The sequence below is a fragment of the Chrysochloris asiatica genome, unplaced genomic scaffold, assembly GCF_000296735.1.
Source record: "Chrysochloris asiatica unplaced genomic scaffold, ChrAsi1.0 scaffold00492, whole genome shotgun sequence".
Classification (NCBI taxonomy): domain Eukaryota; kingdom Metazoa; phylum Chordata; class Mammalia; order Afrosoricida; family Chrysochloridae; genus Chrysochloris; species Chrysochloris asiatica.
In genome coordinates, this window is record NW_006409010.1 from 591,920 (window position 1) to 603,783 (window position 11,864).

General features: G+C 40.1%; 1 protein-coding gene across 1 annotated transcript; it reads left to right on the forward strand.

The window, feature by feature from the left end:
* Positions 1–7,805: 7,805 nt before the first annotated feature.
* On the forward strand, positions 7,806–8,729 carry LOC102821674 (olfactory receptor 2M2-like). The gene has a single exon (XM_006877400.1). The coding sequence runs from the start codon at positions 7,806–7,808 to the stop codon at positions 8,727–8,729; it is 924 nt and encodes a 307-aa protein (XP_006877462.1).
* The last annotated feature ends 3,135 nt before the right edge of the window (positions 8,730–11,864 follow it).

An 11,864-nucleotide genomic window follows, 5' to 3' on the forward strand; every position in this document is an offset into this window, starting at 1 on the left:
TTTGAAGATGATATGATCTTATACATAGAAAATCTCAAAGACTTAGCAAGAAAATTATTGTAACTCAATGAAAGATTCATCAATATGGCAGGATAAAAGACCAATATACAAAAGTCAGTTGGATTCCTCTGTGTTAATAAGAATAGCTCTGAAAAGGAAATTAGGAAAACAAAACCATTTACAATAGCCACCCAAAGGATGAAACACTTAGGAATAAATAACACCAGAGAAATGAAAGAGTTCTACAAAGAAAACTATAAAACACTACTACAAGAAACAAAAAGAGATTCACAAAACAGAAGAATATACCATGCTCATGGATACGAAGACTTAACATTATGTAAATGTTAATACTACCCAAAACAATCTCTGGTGGTTGTGGTTGTGTGCCATGGAGTTGGTTTTGACTCATAACAGCCCTGTATAGGATTTCTGAGTCTGCAAATCTTTATGGGTGCAGAAAGCCTCATCTTTCTCCTACAGAGCAACTGGTAGGTTAGAACTGCTAAACTGAATGACAAAAATAAATAAATAAATAAATAAATAAATAAATAAATAAATAAATAAACCTATACTATCCCTCAATAGATACTGATAATATGCAAACTTGGTCATACTTAGAAGACATTTTATAGTATTAAAAGCACATATTAAAAAGGTACAGAAGGTTTCACTGGTGATTTTTTCCAAATATTTGTAACACAAATCCTATATAAAATCCAGCAATAGAAAAATAACATTTCCCAGATTATTTTATTTTAGCAGCTTCACTTTCTTGTAATAAACTAACAAGGACATTATAAGAAAGGAAAATTAGAAACTGAGCTCACACATAAGTAAAATAAAAAAAAAATCATAAAATTGAATTCAACAATATAGATTAAAGATTGTTGTTGTTGTGTGCTGTGGAGTCGGTTCCGACTCATAGCGACCCTGTACAGGGTTTCTGAGACTGTAAATCTTTACAGGAGCAGAAAGACTCATCTTTCTCTCATGGAACAGCTGGTAGTTTCATACTGCTGACCTTGTGGTTCTCAGCCCGATTTGTAAGCACTACGCTACTAGAGCTCCTTAGATTAAGATAGTACATCAAAAATGATGAGGTTTATTCTAGGGATGCATAGGTGCTTCATCATTCAAAAGTCAGTCATTGGTATCCATAGGTGCTCAACAAATATTAAGAACAAGATTTATTTTGAAGTAACTATTGTCTGTGATAGGATAATATTCAAATGCCTAGAAGAAAGTTCAGCTAATACAGCTTATTATTCAAATTAAACCACTAACCATTAAAGTCAATGATGAAGAAACTTAAGAATTCTACCAACATCTGCAGTCTAAAATTGATCAAATATGTAATCACGATACAATGATAATTATGATTAGAATGTGAAAGTTAAAAACAAAGAGGAGGGACTGTAGTTGAAAAATTTAACCTTGATATTAGAAATGACTCAGGAGATAACATGATAGAATTTTCTAAGACCAATGACTTGTTAATTGTAATTTTTTTTTTCCAACAACAAAAAAAGTGACTACAAATGTGGACCCCACCAGATGGGATACACAGGAATCAAATTCTTCTGTGGAAACAGATGATGCAGAAGCTCAATATCGTCAACCAAAACAATACTAGGAGCCAACTGTGGAATAGACTTTCAGTTGCTCATATGTAAATTAAGGTTGAAGCTGAAAAAATTAAAACAAATCCACATGAGTCAATATATGACATTAGGTATATACCAATTTAGAGACCATCTCAAGAATAGATAGATATATTGAACAGTAATGACTGAAAATTAGATGAATTGAGGGATGACATCAAGAATGTTATACATGAAGAATGCAAGGGGCTGGCTATTCAAAAGACAGGAAAGAAGGAAAATCCAAATAAGAGACTCTGAAAATTGCTCTTGAGCATAGAGTAGCTAAAGGGAATGGAAGACATGATCAAGTAAAAGAGATGAATAGAAAATTTCAAAGGGAAGTGTCAGAAGACAGAGTCAAGTATTATAATGAAAAGTGCAAAGACCTGCAGTTAGAAAATGAAAAGGAAAGAACATGCTCAGCATTTCTCAAGTTGAAAGAACTGAAGGAAAATTTCAAGCCTCAAATTGAAATGCTGAAGGATTCTCTGGGCAAAATATTGGATAATACAGGAAGCATCAAAAGAAAACGGAATAAGAACACCCACACTTGCAGATAATATCCACTTGACCTGGATTCAATGACTGCATGATCAGAGCTCAACTAGAAGAAGAAAGAAGAGGGAAAAAAAAGAGTAATCTGATACAATTTGATGAACTTGACCTACACCTATGGATGCAGTAGGGAATAAATCTTTACAGCAAGGCTCATTCCCACCCCCTCCATACGCAGAGTAGACAGAGATGGGCAACTTGGACATTGGCTACCCAAAATGTGGGTGCTACAAAGGCAAGAAGTGACTTGCTTACAAGCTTTCAAGAGGGAGCCTAGATCAGAGGGTGCAAAGGAAGGTAGAATCTCCATTGAGTAGTATCCAATCTGTCTGGGCAGGGCTAATGAAAGGAGATGGGGATAGGTCCCTAGTGGTACAATGGTGAATAATTGTTATCAGGATAGACTGCCATGGTTGGAAATGTAAAGGTGGACATTTTGTAGCAAAAGGAGGGGAGTGATTGACTTTGCAGTCCACGAGCGGAGGCCCCTGGAACCATCAAGAGAGAAGAGTGGAGCACGAGACCCTACCCAGAGAAGCAGTGATGCCTGAGATGGAGGCAGAGATGAGGGTGTGGAGAGATGGAGCAGCTGGGGACTTTAGATCCAGAGAGGGAGAGGGGCTGTGTGCTGACGACCAACCGGAGGGCAGGCTTACAGGGTAACCAAAGGCAACCCTTTGGTTGGTTGATGCATGGAGGGGATTGTAACCATGGTAATGAAACGATATACGATAGAATGATTGTAAAACTAATGTTCTCCCATGTAAACTATCACATATTTCACAATAAAACATTAAAAACAAAGTTAAAAAAAGCATGCAAAAGAAAAAAAGAAAGAAAATGGAAGGAATACATAGGGTCACTGTCCCAAAATGAATTGGCTGATAATTCAAATTTTTAGAGAGGTAGCATATGATCAAGAACTGATGGTACTGAAAGAGAAGTCTAAGCTGCACTGAAAGTATTAGTGAAAAAAAAAAGACTCCAGAAATTGATGGAATTTGAATTGAAATGTTCAACCTGTCCTTGAAATACTCATCGATGCCAAGACATTTGAAAGGCAGTCACCTGGCCTACTGACTACAAGATATTATATTTATGTCTATTACAAAGGAATGTAACCTATAGAATGTGGAAGTCATTGAACAATATCATTAATATCACATGCAAGTAAAATTTTGCTAAGAAAATAATTGAAATGTTTGTAGCAATACATCAACAGGGAGCTGCCAGAAATTCAAGCCAGAATCAAAAGAGGATGTGGAACAAGAGATATCATTGCTAACCTCAGATAGATCTTGATTGAAATCAGAGAATACTTGAAAGATGTTTAGTTGTGTTTTATTGACTATACAAAAGTATTTGCCTTTGTGGATCATAACAAACTATGACTAATATTGCAAAGAATGGATATTCCAGAGTGCTTAACTGTGTTTGAACAGAACAAGGAGATAGTGAATGGTTTAAAATCAGGAAAGGTGTGTGTCAGGGTTGTATTTTTCAATCTGTAGGTTAAGCAGTATTCAGGAAGTTGAACTATGTGAAGAAAACATGGCATTATGTGGCACTGTGGGCGAATGCGTCAGACTGCAAAGTTGTTTGAACTGCAATGTCAGTGGTTCAAGCTCACCAGCTGCTCCTTGGAAACCCTATACAAGGCCACTATGGGTCGGAATCAACTTGATGGCACTTAGCAACAACAACAACAAGATTGAGGAAGGCTAATTAACAACTTGCAGTATGCAGATGACACAACCTCACCTGCTGACTGTAAAGAAGACTTGAAGCACTTACTAATGAAGATCAAAGAATACAGCCTTCAGTATGGATTACAACTCAGTGTATAGAAAACAAAAATCCTCACAGTAGGACCAATAAACAACATCATAATACATGGAGAAAATATTGAAGTTGTCAAGAATTTCGTTTTACTTGGATCCACAATCAGTGCCATGGAAGTAGCATCAAGAAATCAAACAGTCAATTCTGCTGCAAAACATCTCTTAAGTATGTTAAAGAGCAAAGATGTCACTTTGAAGACTAAGGTGCTCCTGACCCAAGCTATGGTATTTCCAGTAGTCTTTTATACATGCAGAACTGGACAAAGAACAAAGAAGATGGAGAAGAATTGATGTATTTGAGTTACGATGTTGGTGAAGAATACTAAAAGTACTGTGGACTTCCAGAAGCACAAACTTCTATCTTGGAAGAAGTACAGGCAGAACGCTCCTTAGAGGTAAGAATGGTGACTTTACCTTACATACTTTGGAATGTTATCAGGAGGGATCGGTGCCTGGAGAAGAATGTCATGTTTGGTAAAGTGTAACGTCAGTGAAAAAGAGGAATACCCTTAATGAAATGGATTGACATGGTGGCTGCAACAATGACTCAAGCATGACAATAATTGAGAGGATGGCACAGAACTAAGCAGTGTTGTGTTCAGTTATACATAGGTGGCTATGAGTCAGAATCAACTCAACGGCACATAACAACAACAATATATATTTGCTAAATGAACAAATGAATAACCAGTGATTGAGTGCATTAAAGTGTAGGGCATTACTTGAATACAAAGCTCATTGAATGACTGATCAGATTCCATTTCCTGTGATCCTGTTCTTTCCCACCCCCAACAGGAAAGGGGAGAGTAAAAGTTCTCCTTAGAGAATTAATGGCAGGTGTGTCAGTTAGGGGACATCCCATGGGTATCTCTTTCCTCTTTTAAAGTGAGAATCTGGGATATTTTTCTGAGCCAGGGTTGTAGGAATTACATTTTGCTTTGAAACCAATTCATTAATTTTGTTCCTGGTGGAGCTTCTGTATATTCCCCAGACTCATTATGAGCTGAGTGGAGTGTCCTGAGACATCTGCACAGTGGCTAGTGGTATAACTCTGGGACACGAGCTCATCACAATTTTGTGAGAAACAGAAGACTATTTTGGGTGGTTAGCTCTCTAAATTTTTATTTGGTGTCATCGAGTTAGCTGGGCAGAGTGTGCACAGAGCCTTTCCCAGACCAACACTTGCTCAAGCATTGCCCTGAGGAGTGGATCTTTGCAGACTTCTTGGCTCTGACCTGTCTCTGCTGAAATATACTAGGTGGAGTGGAAGGTGAATATAGGGAGCTGACTGGAGGTGGGACATGCTGAAAGGGGTAAGGGTAGACCTGATGGATAAGGGGATGATGGAGAGGAAGTGGGAGAAGTCAGTTCAACTTCAGGCTTCAGCCTGAAGAGAGTCAAATGAGTTCAGAGAAAACTCCTTGCTACCAACTGACAAAGGCTATCAACATTAGAGAGCAGAAGATGATAATCCTAGTCTTCTAGGACAACATTGCTATTGTTAGTCAGTCATTCTTTATTAGCACTAGATAGTTCCAAAGTCATCCCACAGATCTGTTAACTCCTTACCACTGTGTGCCCACCTCATTATGGTGTGGGTGGGCATGTTCCATGCCTTGACCTGTGCCGGTCTTGTAATATACCTTCCTGTGCTATAGTCTATCTCCGTTTACTGGCATGTCTCTGTAACTTTCTGTGTCATATAGGCTTTTTCCTATTTGTTTCTATGATGTGACTCTAGGCAGCTTTCATCCTGCTCGCAACATGAGAATATAATTACCTACAGAGGTTCTTCTATACTTGTGCCTGTAAACATATTTCCCCATCAAAACCACAGAGGAAGCTTTAAAAAACATCATATGAGCTTATGAGGGGAGTCCCATCTTAAATCCAGTGAACCAGGGTGTGGAAGCCAGACATCTGCATTTCTAGAATCTCCAGATGTCCCAGAGACATAACCATGACTGAGAATTTCAGTCATGACTACAGGTCCTCAGGATGTCTCTGTGCATCTTACTCCTGTTTCTTTTTTGTTGTTAATGGGTTAATGCGCCAGACTACAAAGCCACTTGAACTGCAAGGTCGGTAGTTCAAGCTCACCAGCTGCTCCTCAGAAACCCTACACAGGATTGCTATGGGTCAGAATCAACTCAACAGTACTTAACAACAACAACTCCTATTACAATTTGTCAATATTCTTTGTCTCTGACAATCCTTCCAGTTTATATTAGGGAATATTCTTGAATTCTGAGTGTGACATTACAGAAGTCAGAGCCACATTTTCAAACAAAGCACCCCCAGATGCCCGCTATTTGTAGAGTGAGCACAGGCCCATCCCTTTCTTTGTAAATATAGTAAATGTGTCTGGAATGCCTACTTGAGGTTAGACATTGTGTTGCCTAACTGTATAACTCTGACATGCCCCCAGTCCTTGTCCTCATACTAGTATAATCCAAGGTTCATATAACAAAGTAGGATTGGTAGTTTGGATGTGTCTAGAGAGGCATTTCTGAGGCTCTCATGTGATATTTGACATTGACATTTAGCTCTCTTATAGTGCCTGCCTGTTGCCCCCTTTCCCCTCTTTCATTTGTCCATCTAATACTTCACTTTCCCTTCGTGTAACCAAGAATTTAACCTTTCTCAAAATGAGGTCCGGTCTTTGCCCTCAGCTGATAAGAGTATTTTTCTTTGCCTACGGTCTTGGGTCACACTGGAAAGTCTAACAATGTGATTTAGAGTAGGGGTTCTGAGTCACATAGTATCAGCTCAACCAGAGGGACTGGCAACCGAGCTCACTGGACAGGCAGCCATAGAGTCTCAATAAAGACTCTGGACATCAACACTTGGGATAATTTCCCTAGTGGACAATATTCCATGCATATTGTCACACATCAATAATGAGAAAAGTAGTTTTATTCTAACTTCATGGAAAGAGGACAACTGGAAACTCTGAATTTGAGGGTTTTTTTTTTACTCTGTTCTATATGCTTTGTCTATTAGTTGATTTTATGTATATCCTTCAGGTGCAATAAACTGTTTGCTATAGTTTGTTGCTATTCAGTTAACTCTGGCTCATGGCAACCCTACATGTGTAAAGAACTGCTTCATATGGTTTTCAAGGCTTTGACATTTCATAAGCAGATCAATAGGACATTATTCTGAGGTGCCTTTGAGTGAGTTCAAACTGCAACCTTTAAGCTAACCATTTGCCCCACAGAGGAATGCTACAATAAACTGTAACCATGAGTATAATAGCTTTCAGCACGTTCTTTACGTCCTCCTAGCAAATTATCAAACCTTAAGTTTGTTATGGGGAACTTCAAACTTGCAGTTTGTGGCAGGTGTGAAGGTGGTCTTGTAAATTGTTCTCTCTAGCTTCTCAGTTGGTTAACCTCTCACACACCATGTCTATCGAATCTATTCCTATAGTTATGCATATACTATTTACAAGTCATTCACTTTTCCTTGTATTTTCTAATTACCTCTGCCTCTATGCTCTGCTCTCTACAGTCTTTCAAGAGAAATAAGGATTAAATCTTGCTTGGTAACCACAGAAGGCAGCTGAGAGGAAATGGATTTTCACTGAAGGAGGCGAGAGTGGGATCCATGTCAGAGATCTGGGTTCTGTCTTTTAGAAGAAACGGAAAATCTTTGTTTTCCATGTATGATAGAGATGTTAGAATCAGGGCCCTGGTTCCTTTCTACAACAACAGCCCAAGATGATATTATTATTATTATTTTGTTTCTTAGGGTAACAACCATGGAGCTCTGGAATCACACCACCGTAACGAACTTCATCCTTTTGGGCCTGTTCAGTCACACACCATATGGTTTTTTCTGCTTTTCCCTGATCCTTCTGGCCTCTATGACTGCACTGGCTGGCAACATCCTCTTCCTCCTCCTGATCCAAGCTGATGTGCGCCTACACATTCCTATGTACTTTTTCTTGAGTCAGCTGTCCATCATGGATCTGACTATGATGTGCACTGTAGTGCCCAAAATGGTAGCCAACTTTCTTTCAGGCAGTAAGATTATCTCTCTGGGAGCCTGTGGGGCACAGATTTTCCTAGTGGTCATGGTAGGAGGAGCTGAGTGCTTTCTTCTGGCAGTCATGGCCTATGACCGTTATGTGGCAGTTTGCCACCCCCTGCGGTACCCTGTACTCATGAATTGGAAGGTCTGCATTCTCATGGCCATGGCAGCCTGGATGGGTGGGGTGACAGACAGTATGATTGATGTGGGCATGGTCTTCAGCTTTCCCTACTGCAGCTCTCAAGAGGTGGATCATTTCTTCTGTGAAGTCCCTGCCCTGTTGCGTCTCTCTTGTGCTGACACCTCACTCTTCGAGGACCTCATCTATGCTTGCTGTGTGGTCATGCTGCTGCTTCCTCTTGGGGTCATTGTGGCTTCTTATGTCCGGGTTCTTATAGCTGTGATTAGGATGCCTTCCACTGAGGGGAAACAGAAGGCTCTAACTACTTGCTCCTCCCACTTGGCTGTGGTGGGTCTCTATTATGGGGGAGCCGTATTTAGCTATATGCAACGGGCTTCCTCTAGAACACCAGCTGGAGACCGAGCCACTTCCATCTTCTATACCATCCTTACCCCAATGCTTAACCCACTCATTTACAGTCTGAGGAACAGGGAGGTATCCAGAGCCCTGAGGAAGATGCTAGGGAGATAGGGAGTTTAGGAACTCAGGCTCTTCTGGGGCATCTGCTGCTATTTCTTGGGTTTCCCCTTCCTTCTTAAGTTCAGGCTCCCCAGTGGTTCATTTGTCTCCTCTCTGTCCTCATTGGGCCACTCTGGCTCCTTGAGACAAGTCTGGAAGCTGAGTAATCTGAAAGCATTTGGGATAATCAGAAAGAAGATGCCATGGTAGCTAATGGTACTTAACCAGTGTCACAATGAATGCTTCTCCACTGAAGACCACTATTTCCATGAAATCAAGGACATTCAATTAACAAAATAAGCACATACATTATTTATATTCTCTTTAGGGATTCCTGGTGTGGCACTGTAGGATCAGCACTGGACTGTGAATCACAAGGTCAGCAGTTCAAACCCACCAGATGCTCTTTGGAAACCCTATACAGAGTTGTTATGAGTTGGAACCAACTCGACTGCACTTAACAACAACATCAGTGGCAGTCACTTTTCTGATGTGCATGATAAAAGTGAGTGGTAACTGATTCAGAACTCAGCTTGGCTCCTTTGTGTACTGAAGCAGGGTGCAGTGCATAGAGCTAAAGTTTCACATGTGGGAATTATGAGATTTTGGCCAAAGTTACTTATCTCTTTGGGTTTCACTTTATTTATTTGTATGATCATTGTTGTTAAGTGTTGTTGAGTCAGTTATAAAACACTATATAGGGTTTATTACGCTGCAAATCTTTGCAGAAGCAGAAATCCTCATCTTTCTCCCATGAAGTGACTGGTGGGCTCAAACTGATCACCTTGTAGTTGGCAGTCCCCAGTGCTTATCCAACAGAGTGTGGCACTATAGGATAAGCACGGGGTTGCCAACCACAAAGTTGGTGGTTCAAACCCACCAGCTGCTCCTTGGAAACCCTATACAGGGTCTCTATGAGTTGGAACTGACTCAACAGCACTTAACAACAACAACTGTCAATATAAGTCTAACATCCCCTAGCACTTATAAACATTCACTAATTAATTTTGGTCCTTAATATTGTTGTTGTTGTTAAGTGCCTGCAAGTCAGTTCCAACTTATAGCAAACCTGTTTAGAGTTTCCAAGGAGCAGCTGATGGGTTTGAACCACTAATCTTGTGGTTCAAACCAATCTTGTGGTCCAGTGCATTATCCTATAGTACCACACCAGGACTCCATAGATCCTTGGGTGAAGCAAATTTTTTTCATCCTTAGGTGGTACAACAGATTCATCTGTTAAAAATTCAATTTCATCCAGAGATATCTCAGAAGAAAGACAATTTGCTTATGAAAAATTAATCGTTGAAAACCTTATGGAGTACACTGTGTTGGAGTTGTATTCTGACACACATGGGATCTCCACAAGTTGGAGTTGACTTAGCAACAGTTTATTTTTAAATTATTATTATTATCTGTAACACAAATTTCATTTTTTTGTGTCTTATGTTTTTAAGTATGTGCCTTCTCACAATTGTACTTTAAATACAAACATCAAAGTATGAAACCTCAAAAACATCCAGAAAGTTTTAATATCCTTCCCATCAGTATGACATCATGGAAAGTTACCGAAGATAGATGTGTCATTCCATGAAATCAAAGATTTGGTGGGGAGGGTCAGTTGAATCTTTATTGTTGTGACCAAAGATGAAATAGCAGTAAGGGGTAAGGAGGAGACTCACAGACAGAACCGGTAGAGATTTTGATCACAGAGACTCTGAAGGGATTTGGTAAATAATTTCTTGATGAATGTTTTCTATAATAATCTCCTTGAACCAATAGAATCAAACATCTCCACTCAACTAGTCAATCACATTGTTCCCAGGAGACTCACATTCATTTCCTGAGAATCTGTCAATGTTTGCACATGTGGCATGCACTCACAATGGTGATGCATGGTCCAGCCCTCAGAGAGTTTATAATCTGGCTAAATTTGAAAACTGAGTGTTCTAGGCAGAGGGGACAACTGAGCAAAAGTTAAACAAAGTATTCTGGAGTGGAAAGAACCAGGGAGAGAATGAAGGAGAGCTGATCAGAGATGTGGCAGGAGCCATTTCACGTAGGGCCCAGTAGGCCAGTGTGAGGAGTCTGGGTTTCAAGTTGAAGAAAATTATGATCTGCAAGGAGATTCAGTATAACCTCCATGGATGCTGTGTGAGAACTACCACTTGGGATGCTTCTATAGTAACTCAATTGACAGATGATGGCACTTGGACCAGAAAAGAGGTGGCAAGAAGTGCTCAGGTTCTAGGTACATTTTGATGGTCTAGCCAATAGTTTTCTAAGATAAGATCGATAATAATTACCATATCACAAGGTTTTATATACTGGAGTTGAGTCAATCTAGACTCATAGTGACCCTACAGGGCAGAGTAGAACTTCTGCCAAGGAGTCCACAACTGTAAATCTTTACCAGAGCAGAGAGCCTCAGCTTTATCCTGCACAGTGGCTGGTGGATTTGAACCACTGACCTTGTGGCTAGCAGCCCAGTGCTTAACCTAATATACCACCAAGGCTCATTTCACAAGGTTTTGTTGTTGTTGACAGGTGCCATCAAGTTGATACCGACTCATAGTGACCCTATGCACAGCGGAACGAAACATTGCCCAATCCTGGGCCAGCCTCACTACCGTTGCCACGCTTGAGTCCATCGATGCTGCCACTTGGCCAATCCATCTCGTTGGGGGTCTTCCTCTTTCCTCTGAACCTCCACCTTACCAAACATGATACCATTCTCCAATGACTGGTCCCTTCTGACAATGTGTCTGAAGTAAGAGAGACGAAGTTTGGCCATCTTGGCCTCCAAGGAGCACTCTGGCTGTACTTCTTCCAAAACAGATCTATTGGTTCTTTTTGGCAGTCCATGACACTTTCAATATTCTCCTCCAACACCACAACTAAAAAGCATCAATTCTTCTACAGTCTCCCTTATTCACTGTCCAGCATATAAGATTATTAAAAATACCATGGCTTGGGTCAGGCACACCTTAGTCCTCAAGCTGACATCTTTGCTCTTGAACACTTTAAAGAGATCTTGTGCAGCAGATTTGCCTAACGCAGTACGTCATTTCTTTTCTTGACTGCTGCTTCCATGAGTGTTGATAGTTGATCCAAGAAGAATGAAGTCCTTGACAACTTCAATATTTTCTC

Coding starts and splice junctions, on each gene's coding strand:
- LOC102821674 (XM_006877400.1), top strand. CDS start 7,806: ATGGAGCTCTGGAATCACACCACCGTAACGAACTTCATCCTTTTGGGC.